This window comes from Bombina bombina, chromosome 10, assembly GCF_027579735.1.
Source record: "Bombina bombina isolate aBomBom1 chromosome 10, aBomBom1.pri, whole genome shotgun sequence".
NCBI classification, from domain to species: domain Eukaryota; kingdom Metazoa; phylum Chordata; class Amphibia; order Anura; family Bombinatoridae; genus Bombina; species Bombina bombina.
Genome location: NC_069508.1, coordinates 21,929,346 through 21,953,727, shown reverse-complemented (window position 1 = coordinate 21,953,727; position 24,382 = coordinate 21,929,346). Strand labels below are relative to the sequence as shown.

Genomic DNA, 24,382 nt, shown 5'->3' with positions numbered 1-24,382 from the left:
ATATGAGAGTGTGTCAGTCTGTGTTATATGAGGGTGAGTGTGCCAGTCTGTGTTATATGAGGGTGAGTGTGCCAGTCTGTGTTATATGAGAGTGAGTGTGTCAGTCTGTGTTATATGAGAGTGAGTGTGTCAGTCTGTGTTATATGAGAGTGAGTGTGTCAGTCTGTGTTATATGAGAGTGTGTCAGTCTGTGTTATATGAGAGTGTGTCAGTCTGTGTTATATGAGAGTGTGTCAGTCTGTGTTATATGAGGGTGAGTGTGTCAGTCTGTGTTATATGAGGGTGAGTGTGTCAGTCTGTGTTATATGAGAGTGAGTGTGTCAGTCTGTGTTATATGAGAGTGAGTGTGTCAGTCTGTGTTATATGAGAGTGAGTGTGTCAGTCTGTGTTATATGAGAGTGAGTGTGTCAGTCTGTGTTATATGAGAGTGTGTCAGTCTGTGTTATATGAGAGTGTGTCAGTCTGTGTTATATGAGAGTGTGTCAGTCTGTGTTATATGAGAGTGAGTGTGTCAGTCTGTGTTATATGAGAGTGTGTCAGTCTGTGTTATATGAGAGTGAGTGTGTCAGTCTGTGTTATATGAGAGTGTGTCAGTCTGTGTTATATGAGGGTGAGTGTGCCAGTCTGTGTTATATGAGGGTGAGTGTGCCAGTCTGTGTTATATGAGAGTGAGTGTGTCAGTCTGTGTTATATGAGAGTGAGTGTGTCAGTCTGTGTTATATGAGAGTGAGTGTGTCAGTCTGTGTTATATGAGGGTGAGTGTGTCAGTCTGTGTTATATGAGAGTGTGTCAGTCTGTGTTATATGAGAGTGTGTCAGTCTGTGTTATATGAGAGTGAGTGTGTCAGTCTGTGTTATATGAGAGTGTGTCAGTCTGTGTTATATGAGAGTGAGTGTGTCAGTCTGTGTTATATGAGGGTGAGTGTGTCAGTCTGTGTTATATGAGGGTGAGTGTGTCAGTCTGTGTTATATGAGAATGAGTGTGTGTCAGTCTGTGTTATATGAGAATGAGTGTGTGTCAGTCTGTGTTACCTGAGAATGAGTGTGCGTCAGTCTGTGTTACCTGAGAATGAGTGTGCGTCAGTCTGTGTTACCTGAGAATGAGTGTGCGTCAGTCTGTGTTACCTGAGAATGAGTGTGCGTCAGTCTGTGTTACCTGAGAATGAGTGTGCGTCAGTCTGTGTTACCTGAGAATGAGTGTGCGTCAGTCTGTGTTACCTGAGAATGAGTGTGCGTCAGTCTGTGTTACCTGAGAATGAGTGTGCGTCAGTCTGTGTTACCTGAGAATGAGTGTGCGTCAGTCTGTGTTACCTGAGAATGAGTGTGCGTCAGTCTGTGTTACCTGAGAATGAGTGTGCGTCAGTCTGTGTTACCTGAGAATGAGTGTGCGTCAGTCTGTGTTACCTGAGAATGAGTGTGCGTCAGTCTGTGTTACCTGAGAATGAGTGTGCGTCAGTCTGTGTTACCTGAGAATGAGTGTGCGTCAGTCTGTGTTACCTGAGAATGAGTGTGCGTCAGTCTGTGTTACCTGAGAATGAGTGTGCGTCAGTCTGTGTTACCTGAGAATGAGTGTGCGTCAGTCTGTGTTACCTGAGAATGAGTGTGCGTCAGTCTGTGTTACCTGAGAATGAGTGTGCGTCAGTCTGTGTTACCTGAGAATGAGTGTGCGTCAGTCTGTGTTACCTGAGAATGAGTGTGCGTCAGTCTGTGTTACCTGAGAATGAGTGTGCGTCAGTCTGTGTTACCTGAGAATGAGTGTGCGTCAGTCTGTGTTACCTGAGAATGAGTGTGCGTCAGTCTGTGTTACCTGAGAATGAGTGTGCGTCAGTCTGTGTTACCTGAGAATGAGTGTGCGTCAGTCTGTGTTACCTGAGAATGAGTGTGCGTCAGTCTGTGTTACCTGAGAATGAGTGTGCGTCAGTCTGTGTTACCTGAGAATGAGTGTGCGTCAGTCTGTGTTACCTGAGAATGAGTGTGCGTCAGTCTGTGTTACCTGAGAATGAGTGTGCGTCAGTCTGTGTTACCTGAGAATGAGTGTGCGTCAGTCTGTGTTACCTGAGAATGAGTGTGCGTCAGTCTGTGTTACCTGAGAATGAGTGTGCGTCAGTCTGTGTTACCTGAGAATGAGTGTGCGTCAGTCTGTGTTACCTGAGAATGAGTGTGTGTCAGTCTGTGTTACCTGAGAATGAGTGTGTGTCAGTCTGTGTTACCTGAGAATGAGTGTGTGTCAGTCTGTGTTACCTGAGAATGAGTGTGTGTCAGTCTGTGTTAAATTGGGGTTTGTGGCATGTGAAGTATGTGCTATATGGTGCTGGCCGGGGTATATGCTGTCTACCTGTGTCTGTCAACATAAGTCTGTGGGTGAGTGCCAGCTGGGGGGCATGTGAGTGTTGTTCTGGTTAAATCTGTTGTGTGAAAGTGCATGTGGGAAGGTTCCCTTTACACAAATCTCAATTTTTCTGTGTGAGTGTTTTATATGGTGGTAAATGTTTGCAAGGGGACATGAGTACTGCTTCTCTGTGCCAGTAGGAGTGTGGTCTGGGGGCATGGGCTATCTGCCTGGATTTTGCTTGTCTGTGCCAGTATGGCTGGGTGCATGTGCTGTCTGAATCTTTGTTTTGTTGTGATAAGTAGCTGTATCTTGCTATGTCTGTCTGAGTCTCTTATTTGGCTGGGTGTGAGTACGGGCTTGGTGGTAAGCTTTATCTGCGTTACTACAGGACAAGTGCATGCACTGCCTGCAGGAGTGTGTCTGGGTTATCTGTGGGGTGAATACAGGCAGAGGAAATACACTGCCTGCACAAGTCTGTACTCCAGTGTGTGTGTGAGCCATTCTCTCTCTTTAAAAAAAAAAAAAAAAAAAAAAAAAAGTTTGATTATAATATGTAGCTGCAGTTTTAAGTTGTGTTTAATGTAAAATGCAAATTCTGTACCAGATATCCTCTTACACTCCTTTTTGGCAGTTAGCTCACACTTGACAAGTATTGTTTACAAAGTAATTACATTCATCTAGCGCCTTTACCTCACTAATTGGCATATGAGAGTTCTTCTCAGTTCTCTCATCTCTTCACAAGTACATTTCTGACTTGATCAAGCAGTTTAGGCACTTTTGTACCTCCCGTATGGTTGTATCCTGCTTAGGTAAAAGCATATTTCTGCATAAAAGTTTGTAAATGCTTATATCAGCCAATTGGAAATGTTTTACCATAGCCATTTGGTTGCTCTCTCAAGATTTGTGTGTGCCGCTGCCTTGTTTACGTGTCTAATAGTTAAACTCCTATTAGGCTAGCAGCCTGGTATGTCTGCATGTCTTTATATTCTTACTGGGATACTGGTGTAGCAGGATACAAACAGTCATGTATGGAAAACCTCAGGAGGCTGTCTCTTAAAGGGATAGGAAAGTTAAAATGTAAACTTGCATGATTGTTAGAGCTGGTCATTTTAAGACACTTTGAAACTATCTTCTGTTTTCAAATGCGCTTGATTCTCTTATCCCTTGTTGAAAAAGAATACACACATGTCATACACTAGTGGGAGCTGGCTGTTGATTGGTGCCTGCACACATTTGTCACTTGATTGGCTATCTAGATGCGTTCAGCTAGCTGCCAGTAGTGCAATGTTTTTTCAGCAAAGGATAACAAGAGAGTAAAGCAAATTTGATAATAGAAGTAAATTGGAAAGTTGTTTAAAATTGTATGTTCTATCAAAATCATGAAAGACAATTTGGTTTTTTTCAATCCCATTAATGATGTCTTATGATTAGAACAATATTTTAATAACAAAAATAAGCTTTTTAGTTTGTTTTTTTTTTTTTTTTTTTGGACCCAATCATGGACCAAGAGGTTCTGTTTATTAAAATAGCTGTAGAATGAATTCTATTCATGTTTGCTTGTCAATTGACCAGCTCCTTTCTACCTTCAGTTATACTAGGTGCTCCTGATTTCTGAATTATGTACAAATGTATAGCAGGTTCTTAAACATGTTTGTTTTGCTTTTCACTAGTGTTAACACTTGGTCACCAGTTAACAGGTGCATATATAGAAATTATATATACATAATACACTTCTTTCGTGCATGTGAAAGAACGCCATTATGGGAGAGGGAAATATAAAGGGGAGTAAAGTCAAAATTAAGTTAGCAAATTTGCTTTGTTCTTTTGATATCCTCTGTTGAAGACTAAAGATAGGAGGGCTGCTAGCTTAGGAGAGGGCACGTGTCTATTGCAGCAGTGTATGTAACTGTTTAACATTGCTATAAACAATGTTGTAAACAGTGCTGCCAGATGGTTAGACGTGCACGCTCCTGAGCGCACCTAGGGTTGCTTTTTAACAAAAGATACCAAGTGAACTAAGCAAAATTGATAACTGAAGTAAAATGAAAAGTTTACTGTGCCTTCAAATTTTTTTTTCTTTTCAGAATTATGTTTCTTGATAAACTAATACACATGAAAATGCCCACTTAGATTTCCCCACAATAAGAATTTAATGACAATTTCATGTGTTGTGCCATTTGGCTGTCATGTTTGTTCAGTGACTACAGAATCTACATTTTAGCTTTGACCTGTGATTTATTTATCAGCCCTGTGCCTTTCTAGGCGGTGTCTTCTGTTTCTCTTGTGATCAGCTGTTAATTGCACATGGTTCTGTGGCACTTTGTTGTATTTTATAGGAATTGCGGTGCTTCATAAGAATATAACCATGGCTAGATAATTGTGTGTTTTGTCCCCCCCTTATGTTTAATGTTCTGGTAAACTTTTTTTTTTTTTAATTATTATTTACATAAATACTTAGGAGCCAGTTAGAGTGATTTATATCCATACATAAAGCTTTAAAAGCACCGCTTAAGTCCTTTTCAGGTTGCTGTACTTATATTATGCTGTTACTTATAACTCCTACCTTTTAGCCTACCTATATGAGAGCACGCAAATGCTCTGCGCTGGCCCCCAATGTAAATATCTATCTTCAGCAGGAGCTGGCCACCAAAATATATAAAACATAGGGCCCTGGCCAAAGTTTAGAAGTCAGAGGAAGAAAGCTGAGAAACTTTAAAAAGTGAGTTGTCGTTAGAGTTGAGATTTCTGTTAAACCTTTGTGTTTGATTATACAGGTGAAACTCAAAAAATTAGAATATTGTGCAAAAGTTCATTTATTTCACTAATGCAACTTAAAAGGTGAAACTAATATATGAGAAAGCAAGATAGTTCAAGTTCAAGCCGTGATTTGTCATAATTGTGATGATTATGGCTTACAGCTCATGAAAACCCCAAATCCACAATCTCCGAAAATTAGAATATTACATGCAATCAATAAAACAAGGACTGTACATAAAACAATATCGGACGTCTGAAAAGTATAAGCATGCATACTGTATGTACTCAGTACTTGGTTTGGGCCCCTTTTGCAGCAATTACTGCCTGAATGCGGCGTGGCACTGCTGAGGTGTTATGGAAAGACCAGGATGCTTCAATAGCGGCCTTCAGCTCTTCTGCATTGTTCGGTCTCATGTCTCATCTTTCCCTTGGCAATGCCCCATAGATTCTCTATGGGGTTCAGGTCAGGCGAGTTTGCTGGCCAATCAATCACAGTAATCCCACGGTCATTGAACCAGGTTTTGGTGCTTTTGGCAGTGTGGGCAGGTGCCAAGTCCTGCTGGAAAATGAAGTCGGCATCCCGATAGAGCTTGTCTGCAGAAGGAAGCATGAAGTGCTCCAAAATCTCCTGGTAGACGGCTGTCTTGACCCTGAACTTAATGAAGCACAGTGGACCAACACCAGCAGATGACATGGCTCCCCAAATCAACACAGACTGTGGAAACTTCACACTGGACTTCAAGCATCTTGCAGTGTGTGTCCTTGGTTTCCAAATGAGATGCAAAATTTGCTCTCATCAGAAAAGAGGACTTTGGACCACTGAGCAACAGACCAGGTCCTGTTTTTCTTTAGCCCAGGTAAGACGCTTTTGACGTTGTTTGTTCAGGAGTGGCTTGACAAGAGGAATACGACAATTGAAGCCCATGTCCAGGATCCGTCTGTGTGTGGTGGCTCTTGATGCACTGACTCCAGCCTCAGTCCGTCCACTCCTTGTGAAAGTCCCCAACACTTTTGAATGGCCTTTTCCTGACAATCCTCTCCAGGCTGCGGTCATCCTTGCTGCTTGTGCACCTTTTTCTTCCACACTTTTCCCTTCCACATAACTTTCTATTAATGTGCTTTGATACAGCACTTTGGGAACATCCAACTTCTTTTGCAATTACCTTTTTGAGGCTTTCCCTCCTTATGGAGGGTGTCAATGACTGTTTTCTGCACAATTGTCAGGCCAGCAGTCTTTCCCATGATTGCGATTCCTACTGAACCAGACTGAGACCATTTAAAGGCTCAGGAACCCTTTGCAGGTGTTATGGCTTAATTAGCTGATTAGAGTGGGACACTTTGAGCCTAGAATATTGCACCTTTTCACAATATTCTAATTTTCTGAGATTGTGGATTTGGGGTTTTCGTGAGCTGTAAGCCATAATCATCACAATTATGACAAATCACGACTTGAACTATCTTGCTTTGCATGTAATGAGTCTATCTCATATATTAGTTTCACCTTTTAAGTTGCATTAGTGAAATAAATGAACATTTGCACAATATTCTAATTTTTCGAGTTTCACCTGTATATACATATTGTATCCCATAGTGCAAGGTTTGGCAATCCTGTATGCTTGTTTCACTTACATGTGCAGTATATAGAGACACTCCTGCCTGGCTTATACATTTTAAATCCGTTTATCAACCCCTAATATGTTAAAGGTTTCAAAGCTCCATGGAAAGTATGTTTTGCCTTTTAATGGAGTCTTCCATGTGTCCTCCATCTGTTTGTTAAAACAACAAATCCTGGCTATGAGCTTCTTTAATTGTTTACCCAGAGGTTAAGATTTTAACCAGGACTTTCCTAAATTCTCAGCAGCCGTGTCTCCTAAATTGTTACTTCTGGCTCCCAACTTTATCTTCATTGTACGTCCCCATATAAATATCCAACTGGCTCCTATGTTTAATTTCAAACAACTTTTGTCTACGTCGGGTATACAGCTTCCCAGGATCCTAAAGCTTTTGTCTGAGAATAAACTTGTAGTGTATTGTACAGGCGTTATTAGTTCTTGGTGTGTAGTTCTTGGTCAGGATTTTGTGTAAAGTGTAATGACAATGTCTTCGCGCTGGTGTGATGCCCCTTTATGATTACCTCAGTGACAGTGTTTTCCCAATAAAACTGTTTTCTTTATTTGCGGAAATTAAAGCATACTTACAGTAATAATGAATAGAAATAAAAATGCTTGTTAAACCTGCATGGTAATTGTTTCAGCAATGGGATAGAAACATAGATTTTGACTGACGATTAGAACCACAGGCCTGTCAAGTCTGCCCACTGTTTCCTAAAAGTATAAATGTAGCATAGCTCTATGGTTATCCCAGGTAGTCCCCCACTGTGTTTGTCATTACCACCTCCTTGTTGAAGGTTATTCCATTAATCAATCACACTTTCTGTAAAGAAGCTTCCTACAATTACTAATGAATCTACTACCCTCAGCTTGAGATCATGACCCCTTGTTCTTGAATTTTTCTTTCTATGAAACATTCTGGCTCAGCTTTACTAAGCCCTTTAATATATTTGAAAGTTGCTATCATATCTCACGTCTTTCCCTTCCCTTCTCTGCGCTACGATATACATATTTAGGTCATTGAACCTCTCCTGATTTAGTGTGGTGTTTTTTTTTTTTTTTTTTAGCCATGTACCATTTTAGTAGCCACCTTTGCACAGATTCCAGTTTGTTTACTACATTTGAAATCATCTGAAATAGTAATTCCCAAGTCACATTCCTCATTTTGTAACAGTCCGTAAAGTGTGATTGATTCTGTAACTAACGTTTGGATCTGTCTTCCCTAAATGCATAATTTTGCGATCTGCAGTGTTAAATTTAGATCCCAGTCATTTGTCCAATCCTCCAATAATTGTATATCACTTCTCATTTTGTCTACCCCCTGGAACATCTACTCTATTACAGATGTTTGTATCATCTGCAAACAGACATAGTTTTTCTCCTGTAGCCCTTTGCTGATATCTGATAAATGTTAAACAAAACAGGTGCCAGAACTGACCCGAGGAGCCCCACTAGTAATCTGCTCCTCTGCTGATTGTACTCCATACCCTGCTCCATAATTTCAGTTTAGATTAAGGAGATTTAGTTTGTGTTGGACAGTGTCAAATGCTTTGTGACTTTTGATGCCTATAAGATGGATGAGACCAGTTATGTTTAACCAGTTATTAAACAGACAGTTGGGAATGTACTATTGACTGAAGCCCACCAGTAGGCAACACATCTGTTAGAAAGTTAGGAGCCAGACAGTGGTATTTGTATATAGATATATGGAGAATAACCCAAAAAGTTAGCAGCCACTGGTAATTTTCTAGTAGCCAGTAGTTCCCTGGCTTATATTAGGGTCATAAACACAGCTTAGATATTTTACATAATCTGCATTTCAAATATGTGCAGCCTTTAAAGGGACATTAAACCCAAAATGTTACTATTATGATTCAGAGCATGTCATTTTAAATAACTTTCTAATTTACTTTTCCCCCTTTCTTTTGCCAATTTACTTTGTTCTTTTGTTATCCTTTGTTGAACAGCATACCCAAGTAGGCTCAGGAGCTGGGAACTAGCTGCTGATTGGTGACTGCACATACATGCCTCTTGTGATTGGCTTATAGATGTGTTCAGCTAGCGCCCAGTAGTGCATTGCTGCTCCTTCAAGAAAGGATACAGAGAGAATTGAGCACATTTGTTATAAGAAGTAAATTGGAAAGTTGTTTACAAATGCGTGCTCTACCTGAATCATGAAATAAACATTTTGTGTTTCATGTCCCTTTAACATCAGTTGCGGCATGATTGCAACAACTTCTGTACTTCTAGAAAAATATATATTGCAAAATATTTACAATCGACCAGTTTATTTCTAAAGAACCAGAAAGAACGTTTTAGTATCTAGGGAGAAGGGACAATGCAGAAAACGTTTTCAAATACCTTTTATTGGTCAATATTAGCATTTTGGGAACCTCAGACTTGATGGGGTCCATGGTTCTTATCTGCTGTCAATATCTGTTTCAGACTCCAACACCACGTAGCCTAAAAAATAGCTGCACAGACCTCTACTAATGTTTAATTCTTGTATCCTTGTTTTTAGGACTGGAAAAGAAGGCCAACCCAGGGAATACTATACGCTTGACTCAATCTTATTTCTGCTCAACAATGTGCATCTGTCTCACCCTGTCTATGTCCGGCGTGCTGCCGTGAGTATATTGTATAATTACAGAAAAATTACCTTTAGAATTATGTATGTTCTAAAACTATCGGTTATTCAAACCCCAGGCCAGGCTACCTGTGTATACTGCAGGCACTGTGTGCACGAGAAAGGCTAACATAGGATGTCTGAGCTTTTCTTAGTCATGTCTGTAAATACTTGTATAGTGCAACATGATTCTGTTCATATTTAAATGCACTGCTGTATGTTCCAGATTAGAATATTATGTCTTTTTAAAGGGACATAAAACAAGTTGGGATAGAGACCAAATTACTTTACCTGCAAATTTATACAGCAGCGCCTCGCCATTAACCCTTTCTTTTTAGTTTCTGAATTGTAAAGCTCTAACTCCCCCCACACAATTCCTTTTATGGCTGTATCTATATCTATTGTTGCTTTTGATAGAATACAAAAATGCATAGGGATTATCTGCTGGAGCCTAGAAGCTCAGTTGAAATACAATGCCTGTGTCTAAACACTGATAAGATGGGTGGAGTTGGCTTCTCCAGGCAGCTTAGCTATGTAATTTTGCTTATTTTTGAAAATTATTTTAAGATACTTGCCAGCAACTTTTAAACACTTTTTTTTATGCAAACTGTTATTAGCCCTTTTAGGATATGCACAGATCTCAACCTGTTTTATGTCCCTTTAAGATAAGGCCTATACTTTAGTGCATTGCCACAGTCCTGGAATGGATCAGTAGTTTGGTGCCATTACTTTGGCAAATGCCAGTTTAAGTTCCTATTTTTTTCCCTCTTCCTGTTTTTTTTCCCTCTCTTTTTGTAGGTCACATACTAGTGGCGACATACTTGTGGAATTTTTATACTGTGTTGTGCAGTTTTGAATCATAAGACAACAAGCTGTACTTGGATAATACACCTCAAATCTCTACCCATACAGCAGCCAAGCACACACCATCTTTTATTTAACAGCAGATTAAAGTGAATGTCAATTTTGATGCTAAAGTGCCAGGTTTTTAAAAGTTCGATTAAAAACAGGGACACTAATTCATCAAAATTTACATTTCACTCCTTTTTAGAGAAAAAACCTTACCTTTTAATCTTCACAGCAGCTCTAGCTTCCTCCGCTCGTCACAAAGCCTCTTCCTGGGTCTAAAATGAGGAATCCAGCTTCCTCCAATCACAGCGTTGAATCAGACACTGATTCCCCCGGGGGGGAAGCCGTGATTGAAGGATGACCTATCCATCATTTCTGACGTCAGAAATGGCTTGCAACAACCGGAGGAAGCTGGAGCTGCTGTGAAGATTAAAAGGTAAGTTTTGTTTTTTGTTTTTGTTTTTTTTTTCACAACAGGAGTGAAATGTAAATTTTGATGAATTAAAGTGCCCCTGTTTTTAATTGAATTTTTAAAAACCGGGCACTTTAGCAACAAAATTGACATTCACTTTAAGCATCTCTGTGCATTACACATTATTACAAATCTTTGTTTTTCAGACTGAAAACATTCCTGTGGTCAGAAGACCCGACAGAAAGGATCTGCTTGCTTACTTAAATGGGGAGACATGTAAGTATGGATTCTGCTGTCATATGTTTATTAGCTACGGTAGTTTGTATTCGATTTAATCTCACAATGACTATAGCCAAACAATTGTTATCTGGAGGTATAACCCAGGCGTACTTTTATTTTATCATTTTCTTACCGTGTAAAAAAGTTACAATGACCAATAAGCTCATTTTAATAATGACTAATCATTCATTAAAGTGATTTGAAACCCAAATTTATTTATTTCATGATTCAGATAGAGCATGTGATTTTAAATAACGTTCCAATTTATTTCTGTTACCTAATTTAAGTTTTTTGTTTGTATTTTTTGTTGCAAACGTATACCTAGGTAGGCTCAGAAGCTGCTGGTTGGTGGCTGCATATATATGCCTCTTGCCATTGGTTTTCAGCTAGCTCCCAGTAATTGCTTTACTGCTCCAACAAAAAATACCAAGAAAATTAAGCAAATTAGATAATAGAAGTAAATAAGAAAGTAATTTAAAATTGAATGTTCTATCTGAATCATGAAGGAAAATTTGGGGTTTCATGCCCATTTAAGTCATCCTTAATCTTAAAGATGTGTCAGTATGTAATATACAGAATGTTTTAAAGGGACATAAAAATGCAAAAAGGCAAATCTTTAATGCGCTATATGCAAGCAATAGCACAATAATAAAATGCTTGAGCTCTGTGTTTAACCCTTTAGCAGACATTACAATCCGCTTCCGCGCTACAATGCACATCTAGGACCTAGCTGAACACATCTGGTGAGCCATGTGTGTAGCCACCAATCACCAGCTAGCTCCTAGTAGTTAACTGCTGCACTTGAGCCTACCTACATTTTTCAACAAAGGATGTGACGAGAACTAAAACAATTTGATCGTAAATTGACAAGTCTCTTAAATTGCTTGCTCTGTCTGAACCATGAATGTTTAAAGGGACACTGTGCCCAATTTTTTTTCTTTTGTGATTCAGATAGAGCATGCAATTTTAAGCAACTTTCTAATGTACTCCTATTATCAAATTTTCTTCATTTTCTTGGTATGTTTATTTGAAAAGCAAGAATTTAAGTTTAGATGCCAGCCCATTTTTGGTGAACAACCTGGGTTGTCCTTACTGATTGGACAGCACCAATAAACAAATGCTGTCCATGGTCCTGAACCACAAATTTGCTTTCTCCTTAGCTTAGATGCCTTCTTTTTCAAATAAAGATATCAAGAGAACAAAGAAAAATTGATAACAGAAGTAAATTAGAAAGTTGCTTAAAATTGCATGCTCTATCCGAATCATGAAAGAAAAAAATTGGGTTCAGTATCTCTTTAAGCTTGACTTTATGTCCCTTTAATCCATTTATGTAGCAAGTATGTTCACTTCCCCTGCCAATCAATTGTAGGGTCACTCTGCATCTGATCGTCTTATTCCAATCTGTATATTTTTTCTTCAGCGACGTCTGCTAGTATAGACAGGAGTGCACCGCTGGAAATTGGACTTCAGCGATCCACACAAGGTATTTATTGTATATTTATTAGCCTTTGTTTTGTTTGCATTTTATGTATATCCATAATAATTCTGTTAATGTTCCCATTTGTAGTGAAAAGAGCAGCAGATGAAAACTTGGCAGAGACCAAGAAACCAAGGGTAGAGGTAAGTTCTTTTTATTCTTTGGTGCTTTATTTCCTTTATTTAATAAAATCTTTGAGGTTTTGTTTAACCCTTTCCTGCCAATGTAAACAAGTAAAAATTGAAATAAACGCGGTCGTTCATGCAATTGCGGGATTTCAATAATGGGATCGTGTCGGGGGGGGTGCCTATGAATCTAGGCACGCCCTCCAGTCCGCGATCTTGTTTAGAAAGCGGCTATAGCTTTAGGACAGCTAAACGGCTAGGATGTTTCATGCCGTCCTAATGGCGCTAAAGCCCAGTGCACTTAAGAAGGCATGGAATGTCTTAACGCCAAGCAGGTGTTAATGGTATTTAAAGTTTGTCTTAGCAGTCACTACACTATACAAGACAGAGGGACTTGGGTAGTGTTCGCATAGGATAAAGCAGTATTTAAGTGTAGACAACAAAGGTGCGTCGTCAACAAATATTTAAAGTGATTGTAAAGGTACCTGATATGCTTCACTGGATATGTAAGGAGAAACCAAAATAGGGTAACTTTCATTTATCAATATCTTCTAAATCGCATATTTTTGAAAAGACAACTACTTTTACAGTTGTGCTCTTAAGTTTACATACCCTGGCAGAATTTGATTTCTTGGCCGTTTTTCAGAGATAATGAATGATAGCACACAAACTTTTCTTTCACTCATGGTTAGTGTTTGACTGAAGCCATTTATTATCAATCAACTGTGTTTACTCTTTTTAAATCATAATGACAACAGAAACTAACCAAATGACCCTGATCAAAAGTTTACATACCCTGGTGATTTTGGCTTGATAACATAAACACAAGTTGACACAAAGGGGTTTGAATGGCTATTAAAGGTAACCATCGTCACCTGTTATCTGTTTGCTTGTAATTAGTGTGTGTATGTATAAAAGGTCAATGAGTTTCTGGACTCCTGACAGACCCTGCATCTTTTATCCAGTGCTGCACTGATGATTCTGAGTCACAGGGAAAGCAAAAGAATTGTCAAAGGATCTGCAGGAAAAGGTAGTTGAACTGTATAAAACAGGAAAGGGATATAAAAAGATATGAGAATGCCAATCAGCAGTGTTCAAACTCTTAATCAAGAAGTGAAAAATTAGGGGTTCTGTTGAAACCAAACCACGGTCAGGTAGACAAATTAAAATTTCAGCCACAACTGCCAGGAAAATTGTACAGGATGTAAAGAAAAACCCATAAATAACTTCAGGTGAAATACAGGACTCTGAAAATATGTGGTGTGGCTGCTTTAAGATGTAAGATAATGAGGCACTTGAAGAAAGATGGGCTTCGTGGTCGAGTCCCCAGAAGAAAGCCATTACTATGCAAATGCCACAAAGTATCCCTCTTACAATACGCAAAACAGCACAGAGACAAGCCTCAAACCTTCTGGCACAGTCATTTGGAGTGATGAGACCAAAATTGAGCTTTTTGGTCACAACCATAAATGCTACATTTGGAGAGGAGTCAACAAGGCCTATGATAGATACACCATTCCTACTGTCAAACACGGAGGTGGATCACTGATGTTTTGGGGGGGGGTGTGAGCTACAAAGGCACAGGAAATTTTGGTCAGAATTGATGGCAAGATGAATGCAGTATGTTATCAAAAAATACTGGAGGAAAATTTGCAGTCACTAGCTGCGCATGGGACGTACTTGGACATTCCAACATGACACTGATCCTAAACACAAGGCCAAGTAGACCTGTCATTGTCTAGAGCAGAATAAAGTGAAGGTTCTAGAGGGGCCATCTCAGTCTCCTGACCTTAATATCATTGAGCGACTCTGGGGAGATCTCAAACGTGCAGTTTATGCAAGACAGCCCAAGAATTTACAGGAACTGGAGGCTTTTTGCCAGGAAGAATGGGCAGCTTTACCATCTGAGAAGATAAAGAGCATCATCCACAGATACCACAAAAGACTTCAAGCTGTCATTGATTTTAAAGGGGGCAATACACTGTATTAAGAACTGGGGTATGTTAACTTTTTTTTGATCAGGGTCATTTGGGTAGTTTATGATTTAAAAAGAGTAAACAGTCGATTGATATTAAATGGCTTTAGCCAAACACTAACCATGAGTGAAAGAAAAGTTTTTGTGTTATCATTCATATTCTCTGAAAAATGGCCAAGAAATCATAAATTCTGCCAGGGTATGTAAACTTATGAGCACAACTGTATATTTTTTTTAATAACCTCCACCCGCAAAGCACTAGCTTTTATTGGTTATAATGCTGATTCAATGTTTATCCGATACTAGCATGAAATAATGTGGTAAATATTAAAATTTGCTTCTATTATCTAACAACGCCCACGGTTGAGAATTGCTTGGGGATAAAAAAAAAAAAGCACATGCGCAAAATAAATTGTGGGCATTGTTACTGACTCAATGGATTAGTCATTATAACCAATAAAAGTCTGCACTTTGTTGGCGGAGGGTAGTTTTTAAAAAATAGTTGGTTTCTTTCTAATGGCATGGTGAGTCCACGGATCATCTAATTACTATTGGGAATACCACTCCTGCACAGCAGAAGGCGGCAAAGAGCACCACAGCAAAGCTGTTAAATATCACACCTCTTCCCTCCAACCCCAGTCATTCTCTTTGCCTACGTTAAGAGCAAGGAGGTGGTAAAGTTTAGATGTTTGGAAGAAGATTCTTCAAGCAAGATTGTTATTTTTCAGCAGTGCAAGCTTTGTCCTGCGGTTTAGCAGTAGTCCATGCCAGTCTCTTCAGTAGAGCAGTGATGACTTTTAAGCAATGGGAACTTGTGGGGTACAATCCTCACTGCGCCTCCCATGTATTCCTTTTCTTTCATGTAATTAACAAGAGTCCATGAGCTAGTGACGTATGAGATATACATTCCTACCAGGAGGGGCAAAGTTTCCCAAACCTTAAAATGCCTATAAATACACCCCTCACCACACCCACAAATCAGTTTTACAAACTTTGCCTCCAAGGGAGGTGGTGAAGTAAGTTTGTGCTAGATTCTACGTTGATATGCGCTCCGCAGCAAGTTGGAGCCCGGTTTTCCTCTCAGCGTGCAGTGAATGTCAGAGGGATGTGAAGAGAGTATTGCCTATTGAATGCAGTGATCTCCTTCTACGGGATCTATTTCATAAGGTTCTCTGTTATCGGTCGTAGAGATTCATCTCTTACCTCCCTTTTCAGATCGACGATATACTCTTATATTTACCATTTCCTCTACTGATTCTCGTTTCAGTACTGGTTTGGCTTTCTACAAACATGTAGATGAGTGTCCTGGGGTAAGTAAGTCTTATTTTCTGTGACACTCTAAGCTATGGTTGGGCACTTTATTTATAAAGTTCTAAATATATGTATTCAAACATTTATTTGCCTTGACTCAGAATGTTCAACTTTCCTTATTTCCAGACAGTCAGTTTCATATTTGGGATTATGCTTTAAATTATCATATTTTTTCTTACCTCAAAAATTTGACTTTTTTCCCTGTGGGCTGTTAGGCTCGCGGGGGCTGAAAATGCTTCATTTTATTGCGTCATTCTTGGCGCGGACTTTTTTGGCGCAAAAATTCTTTTCCGTTTCCGGCGTCATACGTGTCGCCGGAAGTTGCGTCATTTTTGACGTTATTTTGCGCCAAAGATGTCGGCGTTCCGGATGTGGCGTCATTTTTGGCGCCAAAAGCATTTAGGCGCCAAATAATGTGGGCGTCTTATTTGGCGCCAAAAAATATGGGCGTCGCTTTTGTCTCCACATTATTTCAGTCTCATTTTTCATTTGCTTCTGGTTGCTAGAAGCTTGATGTTTGGCATTTTTTTCCCATTCCTGAAACTGTCTTATAAGGAATTTGATCTATTTTGCTTTATATGTTGTTTTTTCTCTTACATATTGCAAGATGTCTCACGTTGCATCTGAGCCAGAAGATACTACAGGAAAACCACTGCCTGCTGGATCTACCAAAGCTAAGTGTATCTGCTGTAAACTTTTGGTAGCTATTCCTCCAGCTGTTTGTAATAATTGTCATGACAAACTTGTTAAAGCAGATAATATTTCCTTTAGTGATGTACCATTGCCTGTTGCAGTTCCCTCAACATCTAAGGTGCAGAATGTTCCTGATAACATAAGAGATTTTGTTTCTGAATCCATAAAGAAGGCTTTGTCTGTTATTTCTCCTTCTAGTAAACGTAAAAAGTCTTTTAAATCTTCTCTCTCTACAGATGAATTTTTAAATGAACACCATCATTCTGATTCTTTGGACTCTTCTGGTTCAGAGGATTCTGTCTCAGAGATTGATGCTGATAAATCTTCATATTTATTTAAGATGGAATTTATTCGCTCTTTACTTAAAGAAGTACTAATTGCTTTAGAAATAGAGGATTCTAGTCCTCTTGATACTAATTCTATACGTTTGGATAAGGTTTTTAAAGCTCCTGCGGTTATTCCAGAAGTCTTTCCTGTTCCTAATGCTATTTCTGCAGTAATTTCTAAGGAATGGGATAAATTGGGTAATTCATTTACTCCTTCTAAACGTTTTAAGCAATTATATCCTGTTCCGCCTGACAGGTTAGAATTTTGGGACAAAATCCCTAAAGTTGATGGGGCTATTTCTACCCTTGCTAAACGTACTACCATTCCTACGTCAGATGGTACCTCGTTTAAGGATCCTTTAGATAGAAAAATTGAATCTTTTCTAAGAAAAGCTTATCTATGTTCAGGTAATCTTCTTAGACCTGCTATATCATTGGCTGATGTTGCTGCAGCTTCAACTTTTTGGTTGGAAACTCTAGCGCAACAAGTAACAAATCGTGATTCTCATGATATTATTATTCTTCTCCAGCATGCTAATAATTTCATCTGTGATGCCATTTTTGATATTATTAGAGTTGATGTTAGGTTTATGTCTCTGGCTATCTTAGCCAGAAGAGCTTTATGGCTTAAGACCTGGAATGCTGATATGGCTTCTAAATCAACTCTACTTTCCATTTCTTTCCAGGGAAACAAATTATTTGGTTCTCAGTTGGATTCTATTATTTCAACTGTTACTGGTGGGAAAGGAACTTTTTTACCACAGGATAAAAAGTCTAAAGGTAAAAACAGGGCTAACAATCGTTTTCGTTCCTTTCGTTTCAACAAAGAACAAAAGCCTGATCCTTCGTCCTCAGGAGCAGTTTCAGTTTGGAAACCATCTCCAGTCTGGAATAAATCCAAGCCTGCTAGAAAGGCAAAGCCTGCTTCTAAGTTCACATGAAGGTACGGCCCTCATTCCAGTTCAGCTGGTAGGGGGCAGGTTACGTTTTTTCAAAGAAATTTGGATCAATTCTGTTCACAATCTTTGGATTCAGAACATTGTTTCAGAAGGGTACAGAATTGGTTTCAAGATGAGACCTCCTGCAAAGAGATTTTTTCTTTCCCATGTCCCAGTAAATCCAGTGAAAGCTCAAGCATTTCTGAATTGTGTTTCAGATCTAGAGTTGGCTGGAGTAATTATGCCAGTTCCAGTTCCGGAACAGGGGATGGGGTTTTATTCAAATCTCTTCATTGTACCAAAGAAGGAGAATTCCTTCAGACCAGTTCTGGATCTAAAATTATTGAATCGTTATGTAAGGATACCAACGTTCAAGATGGTAACTGTAAGGACTATATTGCCTTTTGTTCAGCAAGGGAATTATATGTCCACAATAGATTTACAGGATGCATATCTGCATATTCCGATTCATCCAGATCATTATCAGTTCCTGAGATTCTCTTTTCTAGACAAGCATTACCAATTTGTGGCTCTACCGTTTGGCCTTGCTACAGCTCCAAGAATTTTCACAAAGATTCTCGGTGCCCTTCTGTCTGTAATCAGAGAACAGGGTATTGTGGTATTTCCTTATTTGGACGATATCTTGGTACTTGCTCAGTCTTTACATTTAGCAGAGTCTCATACGAATCGACTTGTGTTGTTTCTTCAAGATCATGGTTGGAGGATCAATTTACCAAAAAGTTCTTTGATTCCTCAAACAAGGGTAACCTTTCTGGGTTTCCAGATAGATTCAGTGTCCATGACTCTGTCTTTAACAGACAAGAGACGTCTAAAATTGATTACAGCCTGTCGAAACCTTCAGTCTCAATCATTCCCTTCGGTAGCCTTATGCATGGAAATTCTAGGTCTTATGACTGCTGCATCGGACGCGATCCCCTTTGCTCGTTTTCACATGCGACCTCTTCAGCTCTGTATGCTGAACCAATGGTGCAGGGATTACACGAAGATATATCAATTAATATCTTTAAAACCGATTGTTCGACACTCTCTAACGTGGTGGACAGATCACCTTCGTTTAATTCAGGGGGCTTCTTTTGTTCTTCCGACCTGGACTGTAATTTCAACAGATGCAAGTCTCACAGGTTGGGGAGCTGTGTGGGGATCTCTGACGGCACAAGGAGTTTGGGAATCTCAGGAGGTGAGATTACCGATCAATATCTTGGAACTCCGTGCAGTTTTCAGAGCTCTTCAGTTTTGGCCTCTTCTGAAGAGAGAATCGTTCATTTGTTTTCAGACAGACAATGTCACAACTGTGGCATACATCAATCATCAAGGAGGGACTCACAGTCCTCTGGCTATGAAAGAAGTATCTCGAATTTTGGTTTGGGCAGAATCCAGCTCCTGTCTAATCTCTGCGGTTCATATCCCAGGTGTAGACAATTGGGAAGCGGATTATCTCAGTCGCCAAACGTTGCATCCGGGCGAATGGTCTCTTCACCCAGAGGTATTTCTTCAGATTGTTCAAATGTGGGGGCTCCCAGAGATAGATCTGATGGCCTCTCATCTAAACAAGAAACTTCCCAGGTATCTGTCCAGATCCCGGGATCCTCAGGCGGAGGCAGTGGATGCATTATCACTTCCTTGGAAGTATCATCCTGCCTATATCTTTCCGCCTCTAGTTCTTCTTCCAAGAGTAATCTCCAAGATTCTGAGGGAATGCTCGTTTGTTCTGCTAATAGCTCCGGCATGGCCTCACAGGTTTTGGTATGCGGATCTTGTCCGGATGGCATCTTGCCAACCATGGACTCTTCCGTTAAGACCAGACCTTCTGTCACAAGGTCCTTTTTTCCATCCGGATCTGAAATCCTTAAATCTAAAGGTATGGAGATTGAACGCTTGATTCTTGGTCATAGAGGTTTCTCTGACTCCGTGATTAATACTATGTTACAGGCTCGTATCTCGAGAGATATATTATAGAGTCTGGAAGACTTATATTTCTTGGTGTCTTTCTCATCATTTTTCTTGGCATTCTTTTAGAATACCGAGAATTTTACAGTTTCTTCAGGATGGTTTAGATAAGGGTTTGTCCGCAAGTTCTTTGAAAGGACAAATCTCCGCTCTTTCTGTTCTTTTTCACAGAAAGATTGCTATTCTTCCTGATATTCATTGTTTTGTACAAGCTTTGGTTCGTATAAAACCTGTCATTAAGTCAATTTCTCCTCCTTGGAGTTTGATTTTGGTTCTGGGAGCTCTTCAAGCTCCTCCGTTTGAACCTATGCATTCATTGGACATTAAATTACTTTCTTGGAAAGTTTTGTTCCTTTTGGCCATCTCTTCTGCTAGAAGAGTTTCTGAATTATCTGCTCTTTCGTGTGAGTCTCCTTTTCTGATTTTTCATCAGGATAAGGCGGTGTTGCGAACTTCTTTTGAATTTTTACCTAAAGTTGTGAATTCCAACAACATTAGTAGAGAAATTGTGGTTCCTTCATTATGTCCTAATCCTAAGAATTCTAAGGAGAAATCATTGCATTCTTTGGATGTTGTTAGAGCTTTGAAATATTATGTTGAAGCTACGAAATCTTTCCGTAAGACTTCTAGTCTATTTGTTATCTTTTCCGGTTCTAGGAAAGGCCAGAAAGCTTCTGCCATTTCTTTGGCATCTTGGTTGAAATCTTTAATTCATCTTGCCTATGTTGAGTCGGGTAAAATTCCGCCTCAGAGAATTACAGCTCATTCTACTAGGTCAGTATCTACTTCCTGGGCGTTTAGGAATGAAGCTTCGGTTGACCAGATCTGCAAAGCAGCAACTTGGTCCTCTTTGCATACTTTTACTAAATTCTACCATTTTGATGTGTTTTCTTCTTCTGAAGCAGTTTTTGGTAGAAAAGTTCTTCAGGCAGCGGTTTCAGTTTGAATCTTCTGCTTATGTTTTTTGTTAAACTTTATTTTGGGTGTGGATTATTTTCAGCAGGAATTGGCTGTCTTTATTTTATCCCTCCCTCTCTAGTGACTCTTGTGTGGAAAGATCCACATCTTGGGTAGTCATTATCCCATACGTCACTAGCTCATGGACTCTTGTTAATTACATGAAAGAAAACATAATTTATGTAAGAACTTACCTGATAAATTCATTTCTTTCATATTAACAAGAGTCCATGAGGCCCACCCTTTTTTGTGGTGGTTATGATTTTTTTGTATAAAGCACAATTATTCCAATTCCTTATTTTATATGCTTCGCACTTTTTCTTATCACCCCACTTCTTGGCTATTCGTTAAACTGATTTGTGGGTGTGGTGAGGGGTGTATTTATAGGCATTTTAAGGTTTGGGAAACTTTGCCCCTCCTGGTAGGAATGTATATCTCATACGTCACTAGCTCATGGACTCTTGTTAATATGAAAGAAATGAATTTATCAGGTAAGTTCTTACATAAATTATGTTTTTCTCTATCCCCTATTTTTATAAAGATTTTTCCTATTGCTGACTCTATCAAGGAGTCTTGGCAGTCTCTCCCCAAGGTGGAAGGGGCAATTTCCACTTTAGCTAAGAGAACCACTATTCGCATAAAGGATAGTTGTTCCTTTAAGGATCCTATGGATAAGTTGGAGGGATTGCTCAAAGATGTATGTTCACAAGGTTTTACAATGGCAACCTGAGGTGTGTATTACTACCGTCACTAGTGCGGCAGCATACTGGTTTGTTGCGTTGTCTGATTCTATTCAGACAGACACTCCCCCCTTGACGAGATCCAGGATAGGATCAAGGCCCTTAAATTGGCCAATTCATTTATTATGGATGCTTCCCTACAGGTTATTAAGCTAGAAGCAAAAATTTCTGGGTTTGCCGTACTGGCCCGCAGAGCCTTATGGTTGAAATCCTGGTCTGTGGATGTGTCGTCTAAGCTTTTAGCGATTCCCTACAAGGGTAAGACCTTGTTTGGGCCGGGCTTGGCTGAGATTTTCTGACATTACGGGAGGAAAGGGTCATTTCCTCCCTCGGGATAAGAGGAATAAGCAAAAGGGACATCAGAGTAATTTTTGTTCCTTTCGTAACATCAAGGGTAAGCCTTCCTCTCCCTCTACAAAGCAGGAACAGTCCAAGCCTTCCTGTAGGTCCAACCAGTCGTGGAACAAGGGAAAGCAATCTAAGAAGCCAGCTAATGACTCAGTCAGTATGAAGGGTCTGCCCCTGATCCAGTACCGGATCTTGTGGGGGGAAGACTTTAATTCTTTGCTCAGGCTTGGGTTCGGGATGTTCAGGATCCCTGGGTGTTGGACATCGTGTCCCAGGGATTAAAACGAGTTTTAAACCTTTCCTCCCATGGGCAGGTTTCTGCTCTCAAGATTATCTATAGACCAGATAGAGAGGCGTTCTTACACTGTGTGTTCAAGAACTTTCCGACCTGGAAGTGATATTTCCTGTTCCAATGCAGGAACAGGCTCTAGGATTTTACTCCAATCTGTGGTTCCCAAAAAAGAGGGAACTTTCAGACCAATTCTAGATCTCAAGTCTAAACAAGTTCCTCAGAGTACCGTCCTTCAAGATGGAAACTTTGTTCCATTCTTCCTTGGTTCAAGAGAGTCAATTTATGACAACAGTAGATTTAATGGATGCGTACCTGCATGTTCCCATCCACATGGATAATCACAAGTTTCTGAGGTTCATATTTCTAGACAAAGACTTCCAGTTAGTGGCTTTTCCATTTGGCCTTGCCATAGCTCCCAGAATTTTTTTCAAAAGTCCTGGGATCCCTGTTGGCGGTGCTCCGGTTGCGGGGCATTGCAGTGGCGCCTTATCTGGACGACATTCTGGTTCTGGCGCCATCCTTTTCAACAAGCAAACTCCCACACAGATGTTATCCTTCCTGAGCTCTCACGGATGGAAGGTGAATTTGGGAAAGAGTTCCTTAATTCCAGCTACAAGGGTAGTGTTCTTGGGAACCATAATAGATTCCGTATCGATGAAAGTATTTCTAACAGAGGTCAGAAAATCAAAGATTTTCGATTCTTGTCTGGCGCTTCAGTCCTCTCCTTGGCCGTCGGTGGCTAAATGTATGGAGGTGATCGGTCTGATGGTAGCTGCCATGGACATCATTCTGTTTGCCTGTTTACACCTCAGACCTCTGTAGTTATGCATGCTCAGGCAGTGGAACAGGGATTATGCGGATCTGTCTCTGCGAGTATATCTGGATCAGGCAACAAGAGATTCTCTTCTTTGGTGGTTGTCTCAGGATCATCTCTCCCAGGGAACTTGCTTCCGCAGACCCACCTGGGTGATTGTGACAACGGACGCCAGTCTGGGGCTCTAAAGGCTCAGGGTACATGGACTCGGGAGGAGTCTGTTTTCCCCATAAACTTTCTGGAGCTGAGTGCAATCTTCAATGCTCTTCTGGCCTGGCCTCAGTTAGCTTATCAGGTTCCAGTCAGACAGCAGAACTTCAGTGGCTTACATCAACCATCAGGGAGGAACTCTGAGTTCCTTGGCCATGACAGAGGTAGCCAAAATTATTCAGTGGGCGGAGACCCACAACTGCTGTCTGCGATCCACATTCCAAGAGTGGACAATTGGGAAGCAAATTTTCTGAGCAGACAGACCTTTAACCTGGGGGAGTGGGAACTCCATCCGGAAGTGTTTTCCAGCCTGATTCTCAAATGGGGACAGCCGGAACTGGATCTCATGGCATCTCGTCAGAATGCCAAGCTCCTGAGGTATGGGTCGAGGGATTTTCAGGCTGTACTGATAGATACTTTGGCGGTCCCTTGGAATTTCAGTCTCGCATACCTATTTTCTTTGTTCACTCTCCTTTCTCGGGTCATTGCTCGAATCAAACAGGAGAGGGCATTGGGGATCCTCATTGCATCGGCGTGGCCTTGCAGGATCTGGTATGCAGACCTAGTGGAGATGTCGTCATCCTCCCACCTTTGAGACTTCCACTGAGGAAGGACCTTCTACTTCAAGGGCCCTTCCTTTATCCAAATCTCGTTTCTCTGAATCTGACTGCTTGGAGATTGAACACTTAAAGGGACACTGAACCCAAATTTTTTCTTTTGTAATTCAGAAAGAGTATGCAACTTTCTAATTTACTCCTATTTTTCTTCGTTCTCTTGCTATCATTATTTGAAAAAGGCATCTAAGCCTTTTTTTGGTTTCAGTACTCTGGACAGCACTTTTTTTATTGGTGGATGAATTTATCCACCCATCAGCAAGGACAACCCAGGTTGTTCACCAAAAATGGGCCGGCATCTAAACTTACATTCTTGCATTTCAAATAAAGATACCAAGAGAATGAAGAAAATTTGATAATAGGAGAAAATTTGAAATTTGCTTAAAATTTCATGCTCAATCTGAATCGCAAAATAAATTTTTTGGGTACAGTGTCCCTTTAATTTTATCTAAGCGTGGTTTTTCTGAGTTGGTCATAGAGACCATGATTCAGGCTTGTAAGCCTGTTACCAGGAAGATCTACTACAAGATATGGCGTAAATATCTGTTTTGTTGTGAATCCAGAGGCTACTCCTTGGAGTAGAGTTCAGATTCCTAGAATTCTGTCTTTTCTCCAAGAGGGTTTGGAAAAGGGTTTATCGGCAAGTTCTTTGAAAGGTCAAATCTGCCTTGTCTATTTTGTTACATAAACGTCTGGCGGATGTACCAGACGTGTAATCGTTTTGTCAGGC

General features: G+C 40.1%; 1 protein-coding gene across 1 annotated transcript in view; it reads left to right on the top strand.

The window, feature by feature from the left end:
* The window catches only part of CDC73 (cell division cycle 73), a 140,550-nt gene that overhangs the window by 778 nt on the left and 115,390 nt on the right, over positions 1-24,382 (top strand). The window contains exons 2-5 of the mRNA XM_053693840.1: positions 9,220-9,325; positions 10,792-10,861; positions 12,285-12,347; positions 12,432-12,484. Of these exons, the coding sequence (XP_053549815.1) occupies positions 9,220-9,325; positions 10,792-10,861; positions 12,285-12,347; positions 12,432-12,484 (292 nt within the window). The remainder of the gene's footprint in view (positions 1-9,219; positions 9,326-10,791; positions 10,862-12,284; positions 12,348-12,431; positions 12,485-24,382) is intronic.